Source organism: Durio zibethinus, chromosome 6, assembly GCF_047325235.1.
Source record: "Durio zibethinus cultivar Kanyao isolate XHJ-2024 chromosome 6, ASM4732523v1, whole genome shotgun sequence".
NCBI classification, from domain to species: Eukaryota; Viridiplantae; Streptophyta; class Magnoliopsida; order Malvales; family Malvaceae; genus Durio; species Durio zibethinus.
Window position 1 is genome coordinate 2547364 of NC_143167.1, and position 20557 is coordinate 2567920.

Genomic DNA, 20557 nt, shown 5'->3' on the forward strand with positions numbered 1-20557 from the left:
AAAATTATTTTATAAATATTAAAATTGAAATCTCAAATTTATTAGATTTTATCTTTTAATGATAATTAAATAAATCAATTAAATTTAAATTTTAAATATAAATATTTTAATATATAAACTAAAAATTTGTAATCATTTCTTAAATAACATATTCAATTAAAAATATAATAGTAATTGACTCATTATAAATTAATTATGATCGACACGTAAATAAACTAAAATTTTTTTTGAAAATTTTTGTAAAATCAATGTTTTTAATATTTTACATATTTAATTTTATTTTTTATATGAGTTTATACGAGTTTTATTTATATAAAATTATTATTATTAAAATTAAAATTTAGCATTCAACTAATAAATTTCATGATTGTTGACATATTTATTAATGTTTTGACAAATGAAATTTTATATTATTAGTTATAACATAAAACAAATTGGTATGGTTATTTTCAAGTCAAGTTAGTTGTAAGCTTCTCAACCAACTCTGAATTTTATTCTTGCTTAATTTGCAAGAAAAAATAAATAAATTCTTACTTTTCAAAATTTTCCTTGCAATTCCATAATTTTCCTTCTTTTTCCGAGAATATAAAAAATGTGTAATAATTTTTCTGACTTAAAAATGTTTAATAATTGAAAAAATAAAAACAAAAAGTGAAAAAGGGGAAAGTACATGATTGGCTGCATAAGTTAACGTACTTTTTTAACTTAAAATGAAAGGAGAAAAGGGTAATCAAGTAATTTTCATTATTCAATATTCGCCTGGCAATCTTTGTCACATATACGCTTTCCTCCCCTCCAGTTTTCTCAAACAAAGGAAAAAAAAGCTGAGCCAAACAGAGGGCAATCGACAGCTTTTTTTCTTTTTTTTTGGTAACTGAAACTCAAAAGGAAGAGTTTCGATAACTTCACCACTTCAAAAAAAAAAAAAAAAGGAAAAAAAGAAAGAAGAGTCTTTTCTCTTGTACTCCTTTACTGGGGATTAGAGGATCAAATCATCATTTCATTTCCATAACATTAATTTTTATTCTCTGTTTTGCAATTAATTTTTCAGTTTTTTTTTTCTTTTGCTTAAAAAAAAAAGAAAAAGAAAAATGGCTGGTTCGCAGAGCGTAGAACTAAAAATGGAAGGATGGTTATATATAATTCGTTCGAATCGGATTGGATTACAGTACTCAAGGAAACGTTACTTCGTACTTGAAGATCATCATCTTAAGAGCTTCAAATCCATGCCCATTTCCAATCTCCAGGTCTCTTCCTTCTTTTTTTTTAGTAATATTTTTTTGTTTTTTTGTTAAGAAGCTTATCTTGGAAGTTTCATTACTCATTTAACGAACAATATAAACAAATAACGGCATTAAACTTTACTATCATTTTTTTTTTGGGTTTAACTTTTTGATTAATCGATCCAACTGGTATAATAATAAGTGAATAACTTATTTCTTAATGGAGAATATTATTGATTATATTTTTATCTGTTTATTTAATAATGATTTTTAGTTGCTTAATCATGGATTAGTTGAATATGTTTGATAATTTCATGCGAAACGCGTTTTCAAGCAAAGCATGAGCACTTTGATAAGAAGGAGAGAGAGCTTGGTTGACAACATATGTTGCTTCTTTTACCTTTTTTGAATTGTTTCTTTCAGTGGAGCAGTCTTTCAAATTTTGCCCCCCCCCCCCCCCCCCTTTTTTGTTTTGTTTTGTTTTGGTAGAGATATAGCTTTTTATAGGTAAATCTGGAGCATTCTACTATCAAATTTCTATCAGGAATATTTAACTTTAGCAGTCATATGTCATGGTCTTTCTACTCTTTAATCTTTAGTTTTTATTGAAAGTTGAGTTGATTCGATGATAATCATAAGCCAAGCAAATCCTTAGCTCCACTTTAAGCATAATTGTGCAATTTGATGTGCCACGCCTTTGCTTTAGTGGGAAGTTGCTTGGCTTCCTTGGAAGAATAGCCAATGATCAAGCTATTGAGAGCCTCTGTTTCTTGCTGTTGCAGTTGTATTTTGTATATAATTTGATTGATGAATGGATGCTAAGATATTATCTTAGATCACAATCATTTTTGAGTTAATGTTCTTTTGCTTATAGTTTCTGAGTTGCAAACTGTTTATCTAATGGGTTTGACAATTTTATTAGGCGTAAGAACTAAACCTTGATTTGCCTTTCAGGAACCTGGTAGAAGTGCGATTATTGATTCATGCATTCGAGTTACAGACAACGGGAGGGAGAGCATTCACAGAAAAGTACTTGAATTATATGTTGTTTTTCTTGGGTGGTGATAAATTTTTCTGGTTTATATTTTCTGATTGGTTCATGCCATTGGACCCTCTTAGCGACACTTCTTTGTTCGACTTGTAGGTATTCTTCATATTCACCCTTTATAATAGTTCTAATCACAATGATCAACTTAAGGTGAGGCAAATATTTCACAAAAATTTTGTTAGTCAATATGTATGATACTTTCACCTTTACATATGAGATATGGAATCTTAATTTTATAGCTAGGAGCTAGTAGTCCTGAAGAAGCAGCAAGATGGATTCATTCCCTTCAGGAAGCAGCTTTAAAGGTGCTGAACTGCTTCTTCTTGTTAATGCACATTATGAGTTAATGGCATAATATGGTATGAGACTGAGACTTGATTATATATATGCAGGGTGGTCCATATCCTGGAAATGATGTTGCTTGTTCAAAGAGCAGATGGCAGTCTTTCAGGTATAATAATGAGTTACCATCCAGCATTGCTATTCAACATATATTTAACTTCTGGCTTTTTGTTGTCCATTTACCTATACTTGGAAAAGGTTTGAGTTCTGTACAGATTGCTTGAATAGCTTAAGTTGGATTTGTTTGGAATATTTACTAGTGATGAGTGTGACAGGACATGATGCTTGTTTATTTTCTAGTATTCTGCCATTTTTATACCCTATTACTATATATCAGTTTCTTAGAAGGACTCATTACATGCAGATTGAGTGGTTCCAGTAATGCAAATCAAAATAATTCTATTGATTGGACTCTTTATTCGTCCACAAAGATGGACAGAGTAACATCTGATGTTGTAGCACCATCACCTTGGACAATCTTTGGCTGTCAAAACGGTAAGTACAAAACAAGTTTTTGTGATTTTTGAGATGGCTATAGTTGTTTGTCTAAAACCATGAGTACAATGCAGGTCTTAGACTGTTTAAAGAAACTAAAGATAGGGATTCTCATGGAAAGGTTGGTAGTTTTTGACTCACCAGTCAATAGTTTTCATGCAATTGCATTTTGACGTTTTTACTCCTCCCTCCATTGGCAGTGGGATGACCATCCTGCAATCATGGCTGTGGGTGTCGTAGATGGAACTTCAGAAGCCATTTTCCAGACACTTATGTCTCTTGGACCCTCAAGATTGGAGTATGCTGTCAAGAACTCTGTATTCTTCTTAAAATAAAGCTCTTATATTCTTTGGCAAGTGGCATGGCTTGATTTCCATCTCAATTGGCACTTTCTATGCATATTAAATCGTAGTAAATCTAGCATTTTGATTCATTGGAACAGACCTCATTGTGATTGTATTTTGTCATTGGACAATTTCTCGTGTGCTGTTAGAGCTTATGTCTCCCTGGAGTTGTAATGGAGTAGAAATGTGATCTTAAGTTTGATGCATGATAGAAATAGAAACCATTTAATCTTTGTCCTTGCTAATGTGAACTTCCAATCTCTCTAGAAACTCTTAAGACACTTCAGTTTATAGCTACTCAAAAACCAAAAGAGGAAATCTACATTCTGGAGCTGATACTGTGCATAGATTTTGCATCTGTATTTGTTGCCCTTTTGGGGGATCTATTTGATTTATGATTCCTGCTCTGATGCTCTCTAGTGTGCCCTGAAGTTGTGCAAAATTAAATTCTATTTATCTAGCAATGTATTTTTTCAAACTTTTTTTTTCTAAAACCAAGGGTAACTTCGTAAATTGTCTTGCAGATGGGATTTCTGTTTCTACAAGGGTAGTGTGGTTGAACATCTTGATGGTCATACTGATATTGTTCACAAGCAGCTATATAGTGATTGGTTACCTTGGTGAGATTCAAACTTCTGATTTAGTCGTTATGTTTTGCAAGACAGAGATTTCTGTTTATATATTTTCACTAACAGGTTAGACATGCAGGGGAATGAAAAGGAGGGATCTCTTGTTGAGGCGCTATTGGAGAAGAGAAGATGATGGAACATATGGTAGTCATTGCTTTGTGGAAATTCTTAAAAGTTTTACTCAGCAGTCAGAACAGATCCACTTGAATTGAAACTAACTTCTTTTGGTTGATATTATCGCAGTTATTCTCTACCACTCTGTGTTTCACAAGAAGTGCCCCCCGCAGAAGAACTACGTTCGTGCCTGCCTTAAAAGTAATGTATGCCTGAAATATATAAGTAAAAGAGAACTTTCTGCTAGGGATGGCAACAGGTCTGGGCAAGGCGGATTTTTGCTCGCCAAACATTATTTTTCATACCCAACCCACATTTGTATAAATCTGCAACTGACTTGATCCGAAATTAATTTAATAATTTTAATTTAGTGTAATATTCATAAAATATTATTTTTTAATATAAATTACATCTTAATTATATATAAATGTAGTATTTTTATTAAGTTAATAACTTAAATTAAAGTATTAAATAATAATTTTATTAATATAATACATATATATAAATATAAAATTAAATAATCAATAAAAAATTATATATACTGGATCAGGTTGGGGCAGGTTTACTTAAAACCTAACTCTGACCTAACCCTGGTTTTAGAAAAAAAATCCGACCAGAAATCTGATTTAAAAAAAAAAAAAAAAAACCCTATAGGGTTGGGTTGGAACCCGATGGTTTCGGATAGATTTGCCATCCCTACTTTCTACATCTTTCTGAGTTCTCTATATTCTGCTGTTATTCATAACTAAACACATTATGAGATGCATGAGCTGCTTTTAGTTTAAATTTAGCATGCCTTGTCTCCTTAGTGTCTCATGTGTGCATGAAGTACAAGCATATACACTGGTTTTTGTGCAAGTTTGTATATTGAAGCATTACAGTTTGAATACTGGTGATAAATACTTACTCCATTGCTTTGTTGGATTTGATCAATTTTATCATTGTCCGTGTGTACTGCCCAGAAAGTTGTGGTACAGCATATGATGCACCCTTGATTTTTTTTTTTTAAGAATAGAGGAGGAGATTATATTTAAACAGCAAAATCAAAAGTTAATCTATGAGATTAAAGCTTGGTACTTACTTGCAGGTGGTGGATATGTCATTTCTCCAATGAATGAAGGAAAACACTCGGTTGTAAAACACATGCTTGCAATTGATTGGAAATTCTGGAAATCTTATCTTCGAACTACCGCAGCCCGATCTATTACCATTCAGATGCTTGAGAGAGTTGCTGGTAATCACATATTGTGTTTTACTTTGTATGATCTATTACCCTAAACCCCAACTGCTGATCTGATCTTATTTATCTGTTCGTATAATGTGTGTACATGTGTGTGTGTGTGTGTTGTGTGTCTGTGTTATAACTTTGTGTGATCGTTTGAGGCATTAAATTGCTTTGAATTTATATCATGTACTTGCAGCATTGAGAGAGTTATTCAAAGCAAAACAAGGAAAATATCCTTCTGCTGATCTTTCATCGGCAGAGTTCATACGGAATGTTAGGTTGCATCAGAGTGAAGAGGATGGCATAGTTGATATGTGTACACATATAGAGACGGGGAAAACTAAGGAAAATATGAGTGAAGGAATGGAAAGGGCACCTTCAGAACACTCAAGCCTGGTAGGTCTTAATGATGCTGCCGATGAATTCTTTGATGTTCCAGAACCAGCAGACTATGATCAATCAGAAGATGGGTGGGCATCTGACTTTGGTCCTGAAGTATACTCTCAGGTCTGCAACAAATTAGTTATCATTGTTTTCACATGCAAATGAATTTGCAATTAATGGTGCTTCATATCTCATGGAGGATGTGACCCATCATAGAGTGTTGAGTTTCTCCGTTGTTGCTATTTCATTTCTTGTGGCTGTATTATTGTTACTCTAGCATTAAATGAGGCTATTATAGGTTTTGTTTGTTTTGCTCCAATTTTCTCACTTGACTTCTATGTGACTGAGAAATTTGCAGGATACACGCCATCCAAAGTTATCAACTGCTGCTGTATTTGTGAAAAAGTTACATGATCTTGCAGGTGGGTTCCATTTGGATGATCAAGATTCACCATAACTTCTAAATTTATGGCAACAAAGATTTTTTCTTTTTCAAAGGAAGTTGTAGAAAGATAAATTGCTGAAGGCTTACAGTTTTTCTATGTTGCAGTTCAGAAGAGGGGCTACATGGACTTACAAGATATGACGAGGGAAGATGGCATATGTTGCTCCTATGGAAACACTCTTCCCAAGGATCCAACTTGTACATTGCCTTGCAGTTGGACAGCTGCAGAACCCTCCACATTTTTAATTCGTGGGGAGAATTACCTAGAAGACCATAAGAAGGTATGAAGAACAATGTTTCACAGAGGACAAAGCTGAAGTGTATGACAAAAGTTCAGCTGGCGCGTTCTGTGGTCGTCCATTGTGCCTTATGGCATGATATTGCATTGAACTGGCGTTTTGTTTCGAATGATCTCTAAATGATACATGTCCTTCCCTGTTTGCCTTGCATGTTTTCTATACAATCAATAGTAGGGTTTCATAGATATCATATGGTGATCAGCTGCTAGAAGTTTGTAGTCCTGGATATCTCTATTGAATTCACTTTGGCTTTCCTTTTATATAGCTCTGTTTTTAGTTTTCCTGCATCAAATTCAACTTCCAGTTTAAAATTCTTTCTTTACTCCTGCTTTCTTCCAGTTTAAGGCCAAGGGCACTTTGATGCAAATGGTTGCTGCAGATTGGCTAAGATCTGACAAACGAGAAGATGACCTAGGAGGGCGTCCTGGGGGCATTGTTCAGGTTTTTCTTTAATATATGTCATTACATTTTTTGTTATTGCGATTTTGAGGTCATTGCTCATGGAGTCACCTATAAGCACAACTGTATTGTTGCATCTGCTATATGTTGCTTGCAAATTGAAAAATTTTACAGAAGTGTTTATCTACAGAAATATGCCGCTCAGGGAGGACCAGAGTTTTTCTTCATTGTAAACATACAGGTACTTTGGTCTGTTGCTTACTCTTAATTCTGTCAAGCTGTATTTCTATCTTTACTCTCATCGGTTGATACAGGTGCCAGGTTCAACAACGTATAGCCTAGCCCTATATTATATGATGAATACTCCCGTGGAAGATTCACCCTTGCTACAGAAATTCATCGGTGGAGATGATGCATATAGAAATTCGAGGTTTAAGCTCATTCCATACATATCCAAGGTTCGTGCATGCAGTATTCGGCTGTTAAGATTGAGAATCTTTAGGTATTCTTGTGTGGAAGTGAAATCACTAGTGGATTTAATAAAAAAAACTCAAAAACAAATGGTCAAGCTTATGTTTAACTCCTTAAAAGGAGGAACAATTTATGCTTCCACTTGGTGTTTTTAAGAATTAAGGTCTTCTAACAAAATAGCTTTTCCAAATTCTCTGTGCATGCCTTCTCTATCTAGAAAAATTAACTTCTCTCACTTAAGCTATACACCTTTTCTTTGTCGGATCACGGAGGTTTTGACTTACCACTGATTTGAAGATTTGCTTTGTAAGAAGATATCCTTAAACTTAAGGTTCCTGAGCTGAGTCTACCCAGGTCTTGTGACCCCTGAAGAAAAGAGTAATTGCATGCATTTTTACAATGAAGACTAGCTGGTTTTCTGCTGTATGAAACTCTATTTCACATTGCGTAAAGCAAAGTTCTAACAGTTGACATCGATTTGTTAGGGATCGTGGATAGTCAAGCAAAGCGTTGGAAAGAAAGCTTGTCTCATTGGCCAAGCTCTGGAAATTAATTATTTCCATGGGAAGAACTACTTGGAGGTAAAATCTTTTGAGCTGTGTGTATATTTCTACAGGTCCAGAGACACACATGCACGACGAATATATGTAGCATTTCCTCCTTTTGGAACAATCAGTTTCACTAATCAGTGTATTTGGATAGATAGGAGAGAAGCGATGTGTGCAGTACAATTATATTTATCTATAGTTGTTTGGATTGTCAATAAGGGATAAGATGAGCATAATTTCATGATAATAACAATTAACTTGGAGAATGCATTTAAAAATTATATAAAATTGCATTGAGTTAGTTTCGTTTCTCTTCGAGCCTCTCCACTTTTGGAAAGAAATGAAACATAGGTTAGAAAATTTCTCTTCCGGAGAAAATGGGTGAGGCGCATCACTTACTAATCGTACAAAGCGTGAGAAATTGTGTATGACATGGCATACTGAAATTTTGCAATCCTGATTTCAGCTTGGGATTGACATTGGGTCATCGACAGTCGCAAGGGGCGTGGTCAGTCTTGTGCTTGGTTACCTCAACAATCTGGTTATTGAAATGGCATTTTTGATACAGGTAAAACTAAGCTAACTAAAAATGCAAGTATCTAACATTTGAAGTGGCTTGAAGGCTCTTGAGATCTTCATTTAATAAGATACTTTATCATGAAATCACTTTGAAACAATAAGGAATTGACTTGTTTAAGTTTAAATGTGACCTTTCACCTTTGTCAATGATCTTAAAATTCTTTCAGCGGTCTAAAAATGTTGATTTTCTTACATACAGGCAAATACAGAAGAGGAGCTCCCAGAGTATCTTCTTGGGACGTGCCGGCTGAACCATCTGGACGCAGCAAAATCTGTTCCTGTAGAAGTATGATTATTTCTCAATTTAATGTTTACTTGCTAAGCTGGTTAAGAAGGTAGGATAATGTAGAATAGCAAAATCATATTATTGTTTATGGCATTGCTGCTTCAAAAAAAATTTTCCATTCTTTTATTCAATTCTATCTTAGCAATCTTTTTTTATAAAAAATAAAAATTAAAAAAAAATCAAATAGGAACATCCTACCTACTGCAGCAGCATTTGGTGCTGTAGATATCATATCATTGAAACGAAAAACTATTCTTTGTATAAATGACAGGGTTAATTAGTGTAATCAATTTTTCCACTTAGATTTTCATAATTTGTTGCCTTAATTTCTTTTCTAAATAGAGTACCCATTGCCGAGTCAGATCAGGCCCGATTAATACTTTTTAAAAAAGCTTATTCAATGCTTGGCTCGAATTTTCCAATTAAGTTAATTTAATTAGTTTATTGTTAAAATAATAAATATTTTTACTAATTGGTTTTTGTCAAAATTTAAGGAGCGTTTCACTTATAATTTTTTTATAATATTATAATTGTTTAATCATAATAAAAAAATTTATAAGAATTTATCACTTATTAAATATAAATTTTATATAAAATTTTAATAATTTTCATATAATTTAAAATTATAATTATTATAATTGATATGCTCCCAAAATTTAAGAATTTTTTTACAAAGTTCATCTTGAATTGAGTCAAATCTATGGGCTTTTTTCTATCACCGGATCCATGACATGTATAATTTTTTCTACATTTCTCTACCATTTTGAGGCAAAGTAGAATCTCCATGGTATATGGGTGGGGTCCACCACCACCACCAAAGTGGGGCGGGTGCGTTTGGGCACCATCTTGTCATTTTGACTATGCCTAAAAAACAACTAAAAAGCCCCCATCGAATTCTTCTTATGTCCCATTGCGGCATTTCCCAAGGTGACCGACCGCTTGATATATTATGCGATAGTGGTTTAAAAAAGCTCAAATAGTCAAAACCAGTATGCCCCATTTCACTCGTTCGAATTAGGAATTTTAATTTTATTTAAATTCGATGAAACTTTTAATTTTTTATTTTAATAGAAATAAAAAAATATATTAAATTTTGAGTATGAAGATAAAAAATAAGTATAATTTTTAAATTTTATTTAATATAAGTACGAAAATAAATAACATAACATTTAATCTGTTTTCTATATATTTAATAAATTAATTTTGTATTTAATAATATAAACTTTATTTTAGATTTATTATAACTAATATATTTGTATTTAAAAATACATATTTATAAAAAATACATATCTTATTTTTTATAAGATAAAAATAAAAAATAAAAATACACTTATTTTTTTATTTTTTTAAATCACAAGTACAAAAATTACTCATACATATTAAATATTTATAAGAATAAAAATAAATTTAAAATATCTATTAAGTTAAGTAGGAATATAAAAATAAATATAATATAAAAAAATTAAGACATAATATATAATATTTTACTCACTTCATACTTTATTCATTAACATTCTTAACTCAAATACTCATAGTCCAACTTATCTTTTTCTAAAAAAATTATATTTGCATTTATTTTATAAATGACAATCAAATAATTTTAAACTTTAAATTTTAATATTTAAAAATTTTTAAATTAAAATTACCATTATTTTTATACCAAAAAAATTTGCTAGCAATTTAAAATGATGATTTGTTCCACTTAAAAAAAAATGAAATAAACCCATAATACCGCTTGTTTATTCATATCCAAATCACAAACTCTCCTCAACTCAAGCATAAACGTTTAATCATTTTTAAAGAAAAAAAAAAGGTATGATCAACCTATGTATGTTCATCCAAATTGTCGTTGCTTAAGGGATGAATTTTATTTTATCCAAAAAAAATAAATTTATTATTTGGTATTTCTCTAATTGGCGTGTTGCCTAGCCAAGCTAAAGCTTCATGTCAAACCAATATTTGCAATAAAAAAAAGGAAATTCACTCTTTTATTTGCAATATATGCCCATACCCACAAAATTACTTATTTTTACCATTTTACCCCTATTAGGACAGGTAGTTTGAACATTCAACTGTTTCATCTTTCCACTTTGTCGATCATTCTCGCGATCGAGAGATTCGTTTTGTAGTTTCACTTTTCCCAGCTGATTCTGTGTCCCTCTTCGGACACAGATTACAAGCTTAGATCCTAGGGTTTTTCTCCTTTATTTTCCCGGAAAAAATTTCCCAAACCCTGTTTGGCTAGCCAGAAAAATAGAAAAAAAAGGAAGAAATTTACTACATATCAATGTATTTTTGGGTATGTGTATTGTGGGGCCAAATCGTCGATTAAAGAGTTAATTGTGTATCGAAAGTCCCGACACGGGTCGAGGGGATTTATGAGCACGAGATCGCGTTTTTCGATACTGGTAACCCGCTATCTCTGAATATTTCTTCTTTATTTTCCATTTCCCAAATTCTCTTCTTCTCACCTTCTGTTTGCTTGTGTCTCTGGCTTTTTCTTAGGGTTTTATTGTTAACGTGCCCCTTTTTTTTCTTTCTTTCTTTCAGTTCTGGTTCGTTTTCATTTTCGGCTTTTATTTTGTGATTTCTTGTTGTTATTATTAAATATTGTTTTTTTTTTCCTGGCAGTGATTGGAGAATTGAGTGAATGGATTCTACTCTCAAATGCTCATTTTTGTTAGTTCTTCTTGGATTAGGTATTCATTGAATAGATTCTTTCTTTTCTTTCCTTTTAGTATTTCTCATTTTGCCCATTTCCATTGGTAATGATGTTTTGAAGTGTTAATTATTTTGAAAATTTGTTGTTTTATTGATATTGTAGTTGTGAATGCCCTTTGTTTAACTGATTCCGAGCATTGCGAAAATGTGGTGAAAAAATGGGCACTTACTTCCCTTGATCATGAAGTTAAAAATAATAAACACACACTGAAGGATTTACTTTTCTTCCTTCATGTTCCCCGGACGGGAGGACGAACCTATTTTCACTGGTAATTTTATTTTTTCTATAGTATAGGATAGATATTTGAACATAAGAAGTCACCATTTTGCTAACTGCAATTAATTCTGCTTTTTCTTTATGTTTGCAGTTTCTTAAAGAAGTTGTATTCGAATTCTTTAGAATGCCCTCGTTCTTATGACAAGCTACGCTTTGATCCTAGGTACCTTTGGAATTTGGTTCTTAATTTAAAGCTGAATGGCAGATTCTACTTTTTTCCTTTACATTTTTTAAGGAAGTTTAATTGATTTTTTCCACCTGAATGCAGTAAGGAAAAATGCAGGTTATTGGTTACTCATGATGACTATAGCATAACCTCTAAACTTCCCAGGGACAGAACATCAGTTGTGACCATCCTTAGGAATCCAGTTGACCGTGTCTTTAGCACTTATGAGTTTTCAGTGGAGGTGGGGGCAAGGTTTCTAGTGCATCCCAACTTAACGTCTGCCATGCAAATGACTGGACGTTTGCGTGCTAAAACTAAAGGAGTAAGTACTCTGGATATATGGCCTTGGAAGTATCTGGTTCCATGGATGAGAGAAGACCTGTTTGCTCGGGTATGTTCTCTCTACTTCTGCATGAATTATTAATCTATTGTCATTTTACACTTTTCCCTGATTTTTGTTCTACTTTTTTACTCTTTATTAGGGATTAAGTTTTCTGTCTGCAGTCAGTGAAGGTCACTGTCTATCCCAGGATTTCCAAGTTTTAACTGAAATATTTCTATGATATTTAACTCAATTACACCTTTTTGCATTTAGGGGAATGGTGTTGTTACACAACCTTCCACATGCATTATAGTGATCTTCGTAATTGTTAGTTTTATTTGCTTATTAATTTACCTCTTATGATAGTATTACTTTGACTGTTTTAAGAAGTCTAAGCTTCTCTTTCTCAGTTGCCATGATCTAAACCTACCAAGTTTGCATTCATTTTGTATGTTCTGAACTGATCAAGGGGGGGGGGGGGGGGGGATGTTGTCTTTTGACAACTACTGTGACTTCTATATGGTTGTTAACCAACTTGCCTGCCTCAATGATATAACTATGCACTAGACATTTATATTTACTTTTATTCTTATGAGCAGAGAAATGCTAGAAAAGCTAGGCGCACCAATGATGTAAAGAGCAGTGATCCCTATAACATGGAAGACATTGTAATGCCGTTACTCAATTACATCAATGACCCTATAGCTCATGAAATTGTCCATAATGGAGCTACATTTCAGGTACTAATCCACATTTTGCAGCATCAGATCTTTTCTATCTATGTTCTTATACAAAATGCTGGTTTACTAATCTAATACACAGATTGCAGGATTGACAAACAACTCTTATTTACCCAAATCACATGAAGTCCGCCATTGTGTAGATAAGTACAAGAATCTTGGTGAATATGTGCTTCAAGTTGCAAAGGTAATTAAAATAGGTTTGAATATTGTAACAACTGTTCATATAAATGATTTTCTGAGTTTTTTCCCTTTTTTCTGGTTTATTGATGCAATTATGGTAGATGCTTGTAAATCTTGCAGAAGAGGTTGGACAATATGTTATATGTTGGTCTAACTGAGGACCATAGGGAATCTGCAACAATGTTTGCCAATGTGGTTGGGGCACAGGTTATCTCCCAGTTGGAAGAATCAAATGCTATTGGTAAGGAGGCCGCTGTCAATAAATCAGGTTAGTGTGGAATTTTATTGAATTTTTTCATACTTGTGGAATTTTATCGCCTTGTAAAACCTTGTTAGATGTTATATTTGTATTATATTGAAGTGCTGATTTGGGCACATCAGCACTTCTTATCTATCTAAGATGATTGAAGTCTAAATATGTGTATACTTGTGCTGCAGAACTGACCACTTCATTTTCAGACTCAGAGCTGGATAGTAATGATCGTCAGGTGCTGCATTTTAGCAAATGAATGCTTAATAACTGGATATCAGCTAGAGTAGCACTCTTAACGACTCGTTTTTTCCTGTATGACAGAATCCCAACTCAGATGAAAAGGGGAATGAAACCACATCATCATCAGATGACAATGAAGTAAAGCAAGAGAATGTAAGCCATTTTTTGTAGTGTAATAACTGACTTTTTTATACGGACATACTGGGATATCACTTCCTCATTGAAAAAAATTATAACTTACATTTTCTTTTATTCCATAACAGATGACTGTCAGAAAACTTATGGAAACTTATGAGGTTTGCATTTCCAGTTTGCGAAAGACCCAAGCACACCGACGTATTGCTTCTTTGAAGAGAATCGCTCCAGCAAACTTCACAAAGGAGGTACTCTAAAACACATTAAAATGCTCCACCATTATTAAATACATGTATGTAATCTATTTCTAGAGCATGGTTGGTTTAATAGAATGACTAGTAGTTGAACATTTGGGTTGAAGCAAACCATACCTTAGTAAACATGCTGCATCTGTTATATCCTTCTGTTAGTCTATCTTTTTGCAATGACTGGGATGCAGGCAACTTTTAGGGTTCTAAACATTGTCAAAGGAATTACATATTTGATGCCTTGACCGTTAGTTACTTGTTTGGCATTGTCATTTGTAAATCTCTTGTGTGCAGTAAGTAGGGAACATTTAAGATTTAAAAATTAACCGGAAAAACTATTCACAATAAACAGTTGTGGTCTTTTATGGGGGCTTAAACATCAACATTAAGCAGAGTTGTGTAAGAAAGTGAGGGAGATGAAAAAGAAAAATAGAAAAGAAGAGAGTTCAACCATAGCTATGTCAGTGTTGGTATCGTCCTCTGTTTGTTGTTGACATTTGAATTTACAGGCACGTCTTCAAGTTCCTCAGATGGTCATCCAGCGGATACAATCACTTAACAACCTTGATTTGGAGCTCTATGAGTATGCTCAAGGCATCTTTGCAAAGCAGCACAACGAAGGTGCAGAGAAGTTGTTTGATACGGTGAGTTTGTTAGACATCCAAGACTTACCGATACGATTTTTCCAAGATGCTTTGTTGGCATTTCTACCTTTCCAACTGATAAGTAATACCAGATAATAATGTTGGAACTTGTAATATCCTGTTAATCAACATTAGGCAGCTGAAACATGCCCTAAATTTTTACTTGTGCATATCATTGATCTGCTTGCTTGATATCTCTGCCCATTTCGGATTCTAACAGGGTGAGCTCTAGGTGCAAGCAGCAATAGTTTTTAATTGTTTCAATCAAAATGTATCCTTATTATGATGCCTAATTTTGCAGGAAACACTGGGAAGCATGTTCAATTATTCAGGTGGCATCAAGCTTCAGGATATCTGTTTGTGGGCCATGCCATTTGTCTTGCTCTTTATTTTCTTTTTGTTTGTAAATGCAAAGCGAAGAACATTGAAAGTGAAGATATGAATGTTACTGACCGGTAGTTATATGGATCACAGCCGAAAAAAGTTTTTATAAAGCGGATAAAAAAATAGGGATAAGCTTATCATTCATCTTGCTTGAGTGCTTAATTGTGAAGCTCAACCATTGACTACAAGATTTTTGTTAGAGATGGCTTATGATTAGATAAAAAGCTTTATCATTTGTTTTTAAATTACATGACAATCTCATTTAGTTTTGTAGTTCCTTTCAGGTTGTTTAGACTGGTGGATTGTTTCTTTGAAAACACACTTTGCACCAAATCAGCAGATGTCATTACACTGAGGTAAGGTTGTCCCCTAGTGTCCTCTTAGCTGCTGGTAGTTAGAATTTGAGACTTTGATTTAAATTTTTCAGCTTTTTGGGAAGGGGTTCCCTTTCTATGTGGTCAAGGTCTAATGTAATGAGTGAGGTATGGCTGATGACTATAATAATTTTGTGAAATCCAGAACCACCTGACTTGAAGCAGAATCTTGAATCGTAGAGATTTGTATTGGCTATTGGGCATGTGGTAGGTTTCAGAAAGATGAAATATAGAGATCTATGACCAAAAAATAAACATGGGTATTTAAGTGCTAAACGTAGGCAATGCAGCAAGTTATACATTTGATGACTTAATCCAAACGTGACATTCTCTTGCTTTTCTGATTGATGCTCATCACCATGCAAAAATTTCTTGCCTTTCCGAGGTTGAAAACAATTCAAGGGTTAAGGTACGTACATCGTACTACAAAATATTTGTACTGTAAATGGCTAATGTGAATGATTTATACCTAAACAAAGAAGAATAAGGACCAACTCGCCTTTTGAAATATGTACTGGCAAATGTCAGAGAACAGGTCTTTTTTAATAATTAAAATAATCAGATTTTAAAACTCGATTACTAAAATTGAAAGTTTAAGTTAAAATCGATAACGGAAGGTAAAAAACATTCATTCTTTAATAAAATAGTAACTATTCCATTTCCAATTCAAGCAGATTTAATCTTCAAACTTCCTTTTTTTTTTTTTTTTTTTCCAGAACTCAAAATCACGAATTCCAAGGCTATTCTAAAGGACAAAAAGCACATGCTTCTCTTCTTGTTCTTTAATACACAGACGTTGGCATTGCCCCCAACCCTTTCCTTAGTCAAAGAATCGAGAAAGCAAAGGCAGGCGCCTAAAATTGTGCCCCAACCTCCATGCCACTGTAATCAATCAAATACATATGAAAAAATTTTTAACTACCATAACTACAAAACAAAACAACAGCAGTAAGAAAATCAAAATCTAAAACAAAACAAAAAAAAAAACTCAAAGAGGGTTAAAACAAGAAAATATCAAAATAAAAATGGCAAAAGAAGGGTTAAAGAATGAAAGAAAATGCGAGGAGAGGGAAGGGAAGGGAAGGGACCACAGCATGTGAGAAGCTCCAACTAAATCATTGGGACCCAAATTGCAATACCAAAAAAGACAATGATTTCTCCTCCTCCAACTCCATCACGTCGGTGATGTCTTCAATCTTTTTTTTTTTTTTTTAAACATAATTTAAACTCTTTTAGATCTAACCCTCCCCCCAAATTATTTTATTAAGATTAACCCTACTTAAAATTTTCAATTTAGAAAACCCATTTTCTTCAAATTTTTTAGTTTTTATTTTCCCCCTTCCTTTGGTTTTATATAATTATTATAAATGAAAAAAGGTAAGAATATGGAATTATATTAAAAGAGTTAGTAATAAATATTTAATATATTTTCCAAAGATTTAAACATTGAATGATGACAGATGAGCGGTGATTGAAAGGGTAACCGCACATCCACCACCACCATGTGAACCTTTCACTTTCTCTCTCTCTTTCACAATATCCCTAAATATCCCAATCTCAGACATAAGGAGATTCAAAGGAATCTGATCCTTCTCTCTCTGTATTATTTTTTCTCTCTTATTTTCCTCTGATCCAAACAATGCCTCGCCTTCAATATTCTTCTTGAAACCAGGTCCTCTCTCTCTCTCCCTCTTTGCATTTTGCTTTTTTTTTTTTTGAAAGAAAATGTTTTAAATGTTAACATTTATTAGCATTTTCACTTTCTATTCTGCTTTCTGTTTGGTTCCTCAGAAAATGAAGGGAAAAAACGGTACCAACTCTTTTCTTTGTAATTATTCACTAATTTTTAACTATCTTTTTTGCTACATTTCTTATTTTCCATGTCTCCAAACAATCTCTTTAAAAAAGTACTTGAAAATTTTTTTTCATTATTTTTGAGCTGTTTGTGTTATAAAATTCACCAAATTAGGAAGCTTTATTATTAATATTAATATTATTGCCTAAAATATTACTTAATAGTCCTTAATTGCTTCAAAAGTTTTATTTTTTTATAAGATAAACGAGTTATTGCTCTAGATATTACTGCTTTGTTAAAAAATTATTAAAAAAACCCGTAATTTTAGCTACATAAGGCCATTTCCAAATGGGATAGTAACTCTTTACTAACCCCTTTTTATATACGTTTTAATTGATTGTTCCACTTGGGTTTAATGTTATAAACACTTAAATTAAACGTGTTTTTATTATTGTATAGTTGTAATTAACTTTTTTTACTTGTATTTTTGTGAACAGAAAAATTAAGAAAAGAAAATCAGAAAATAAATTATGAGTAATTCTTGGTTTGACAAAGGCTTTGATGGGGTCAACGATGATTTCTTTGATGACGTAATAAAGTGTTTGGATTTCCCATTGGAAGATGTTGAAGGGACTGATAGTGGTGGTAGTGAAGAAGATGTGAAAATTTTTCATTTGCCTCTTGATGACGTGGAAGAGAACAATGGTGGTGGTGAAGAGTGGGATTGTAACTTTCAAAACTTAGAGCCTCCGCCTGCTAATGTTTTGGCCGGCTTGTCTTCGGGCTTTTATGGCGATTTTTTCAGTGATAGTTTGGCCAAAAACCTTAATGTTTCAGTGAGTCTCCCTTTTGTTTTCCCTCGCTAGTGATGACTAATATACATATTTATGAATTTAGTAGTTTTTTTTTTGGGAAGTGGGTGATTTTGATGTGTGTACAGTTGCTAATTGATCATTGGAATTCCTTCTCCTGAATTTGTTTTTCACATAGTCCAAGTGGTGTTCTATGGTCAAGTCGTTGGTGTCCATATAAATAATGGTGCATTGATTCTATGACTCATTGACTTGCTGAGAGCTTATTTACTAGGATACATATTCCATATCAATTTTATCATTCATGGCATGGACTAAAAATGTGACCTTTTGCCTACCTTGCTTTTGTCCTGAAAATTTTGCCATCTAATGGATTAGTTTCCTGAGGGTGTCTATAAAGTTTGGTCTAGAGTGTACAATCTACTTTGTGCCTGTCTACATGCCAAATGCTTTGTTGAATGAATGACTGCATGGGAACTTTCACAGTTTGCTTTTCAGAAAGCAACCATTATTGCAATATGGTGATCTTTCATTTATACTTAATTAAAAAGGCAATGTTATGGAAGTGACTTTGTTTCTAAGATATGCAGTGTTTCTCAACCCTGAAGTACTTGCACATTCTGTTCTTTATTGACCAAATTCTTCTGTGAAGCATGCTATGGACAGAGGAAAGCAGGTTATTTAGTGTTGCAAAGAGCCATAATTGAAAATGGTTCAAGAGATTGAGATTTGAGACAATAATCAGATTTTGTACTTTTCAAAAACCAACAGACTACATTGTATTTTGTGCTGCAAATGCAATAATAACATGAGGCATATTATATGCATTCTGGCACCACATGCTGTTACACTGTGGTACAGCTATTTGGTCCAAACAAGCAAGCAGGTCCAATCAGTTCTTGATTTCCCTTGCCGATAAACAGTTGGGACCACCTGATGATGATGCATTGGTTGTGAGTCTCTTATTGATGTTCAATGGCAGTGTGGCTCTTTTTATGATAAATTTTTAAGAGATTTATGCAATTGTTGTAGCTGATAGTTATTCTGAAATGGATGGTGGTCTTCTTTGTTACCATTTTGAATTGAATCCTCCTATAACTACCGCAAAGATGAATAACTACTCCTTTGGGGCTCTCTTCTTTCTTTCTTTCTTTTTTTTTTTTTTTTTTGTTTTTAGGGGATAGGAATATAGTCTTCCTTAACCTCATATCTGATTTTTTTACTGAATTCTTCTTTCCTTTGTATCTAGTGTGATGGATCTTCTCAGCTAAACCAGCTGTCAAGCACTACCAAAGCATCTTCCGGCAGAAGCATAACCCTACACAGCGAGTCCACTGATGTCAAAGGTTCAACCCGTTTCCAGACTTCCAGTCCAGTATCTGTACTTGAAAGCAGTAGCTCTTACTCAGGTGCAAATCTGACACCTATTAACCCTAAACTCGATTTCCTGGTGAAGCGAGGTCGAAGCAAGCGCAGACGAGCATCTACCTTTAACCTGCAGTTCACTTTGCCTTTCATATCCTCCGCCTCCTCTACGTCCGGAGGATCTAATTCTCTGGTTGGTTCTGAATCAGAATCAGAGAGCCATCTTATGGAGAAAACTGCCAAAAAGAGACAGAAGAAGCAGAAGAACCTGATATTGCTTTCAGGTTCCAGTGAGATCAATAACTCCCCCTCCCAACAGCCTCTTGTTGTTAGGAAATGTATGCACTGTGAAGTTACAAAAACTCCACAATGGAGAGAAGGGCCGCTGGGACCAAAGACCCTTTGTAATGCATGTGGGGTTCGCTACAGGTCTGGCCGCCTCCTTCCAGAGTATCGTCCTGCTGCAAGTCCTACATTTGTCCCATCATTGCACTCCAACTCTCATAAGAAGGTGGTAGAGATGAGAAAAAAAGCCAAGCTGCCAACGACCGTGACACCATCTGTGTTGTCAATCCCACCACAAATATCATTTGGATAGCGACTGCATTGATCATTATTAGTTCAGAAAGATTCACATAGGGAGCTCCATTGTTCTGTCTTGTATTTTTGTTTTCTTTTTGTTTTCCTTATTTCTCAGTGTGTACATTGATGGAATAAGTAGGAACTTAGATGATGACATGTTTGGCAGGAGGACCAGGCAGGAATAAGCAGAAAATATCTCAGTGAAGTGTAGGGGATGGAGGGTGGATTTTCAAATTAGGTTTAGTGATGCTTATGCTGTTCAGAGGTTCTTGACATGTTTGGCAGTATCAGGCTTCATGCTATTCATATATTCTTCTTAAATGCAATTTTTTTAGAGTCTTGTTCTTTATTTATTCTTTTTCAGAACAGTTATCGGATTTTGTTTTTCAGTAGGGAAAATAGTTAGCCAATTGGGCAAAAATCTGCAATCGAAAGAATGGACACTAAGTCCAAAATGCTTTACGACAAAGCAAAGGAACGAAATT

General features: G+C 33.6%; 3 protein-coding genes across 5 annotated transcripts; all 3 read left to right on the forward strand.

Moving 5' to 3' along the window:
* The first annotated feature begins 806 nt into the window (after positions 1–806).
* On the forward strand, positions 807–8962 carry LOC111285663 (protein ENHANCED DISEASE RESISTANCE 2-like). Its single transcript, XM_022875214.2, has 21 exons — positions 807–1247; positions 2178–2252; positions 2368–2421; positions 2511–2576; positions 2664–2722; positions 2978–3108; positions 3183–3229; positions 3309–3406; positions 3977–4072; positions 4161–4225; positions 4325–4396; positions 5283–5429; positions 5617–5927; positions 6163–6226; positions 6355–6530; positions 6888–6989; positions 7138–7188; positions 7262–7405; positions 7904–7999; positions 8433–8534; positions 8745–8962. The coding sequence occupies exons 1-21, from the start codon at positions 1092–1094 to the stop codon at positions 8835–8837; spliced, it is 2205 nt and encodes a 734-aa protein (XP_022730949.2). The 5' UTR covers positions 807–1091; the 3' UTR covers positions 8838–8962.
* A 1943-nt stretch (positions 8963–10905) lies between these two features.
* On the forward strand, positions 10906–15860 carry LOC111285672 (protein-tyrosine sulfotransferase-like). Of its 3 annotated transcripts, none has more exons than XM_022875233.2 (15): positions 10906–11239; positions 11463–11530; positions 11656–11821; positions 11921–11992; positions 12098–12386; positions 12917–13057; positions 13140–13244; positions 13361–13508; positions 13679–13728; positions 13815–13886; positions 13997–14116; positions 14626–14760; positions 15062–15092; positions 15429–15500; positions 15664–15860. In XM_022875233.2, exons 2-14 carry the CDS (start codon positions 11482–11484, stop codon positions 15497–15499), a joined length of 1449 nt encoding a protein of 482 aa, XP_022730968.2. In that variant the 5' UTR covers positions 10906–11239; positions 11463–11481; the 3' UTR covers position 15500; positions 15664–15860. The 3 variants fall into 3 exon arrangements, with proteins under 3 accessions (XP_022730968.2, XP_022730967.2, XP_022730965.2); XM_022875232.2 differs by having other exon boundaries at positions 15572–15692; XM_022875230.2 differs by lacking the exons at positions 15429–15500; positions 15664–15860 and having other exon boundaries at positions 15062–15392.
* A 1110-nt stretch (positions 15861–16970) lies between these two features.
* LOC111285386 (GATA transcription factor 11-like) lies at positions 16971–20422 on the forward strand. The gene is given in 4 exon segments (XM_022874812.2): positions 16971–17190; positions 17811–18149; positions 19375–20014; positions 20017–20422. Coding segments are annotated over 3 exon segments (1059 nt in total). The 5' UTR covers positions 16971–17190; positions 17811–17843; the 3' UTR covers positions 20130–20422.
* The last annotated feature ends 135 nt before the right edge of the window (positions 20423–20557 follow it).

Excerpts from the sequence above, each read along its gene's own strand:
- LOC111285672 (XM_022875230.2), top strand. The coding sequence starts at position 11,482 with ATGGATTCTACTCTCAAATGCTCATTTTTGTTAGTTCTTCTTGGATTA. Across the intron at positions 13,245-13,360 it reads ATGTGCTTCAAGTTGCAAAG|AAGAGGTTGGACAATATGTT; the intron begins GTAATTAAAATA and ends TAAATCTTGCAG. Across the intron at positions 13,729-13,814 it reads TGGATAGTAATGATCGTCAG|AATCCCAACTCAGATGAAAA; the intron begins GTGCTGCATTTT and ends CCTGTATGACAG.
- LOC111285663 (XM_022875214.2), top strand. The coding sequence starts at position 1,092 with ATGGCTGGTTCGCAGAGCGTAGAACTAAAAATGGAAGGATGGTTATAT. Across the intron at positions 3,407-3,976 it reads CTTGGACCCTCAAGATTGGA|ATGGGATTTCTGTTTCTACA; the intron begins GTATGCTGTCAA and ends ATTGTCTTGCAG. Across the intron at positions 7,406-7,903 it reads TCATTCCATACATATCCAAG|GGATCGTGGATAGTCAAGCA; the intron begins GTTCGTGCATGC and ends TCGATTTGTTAG.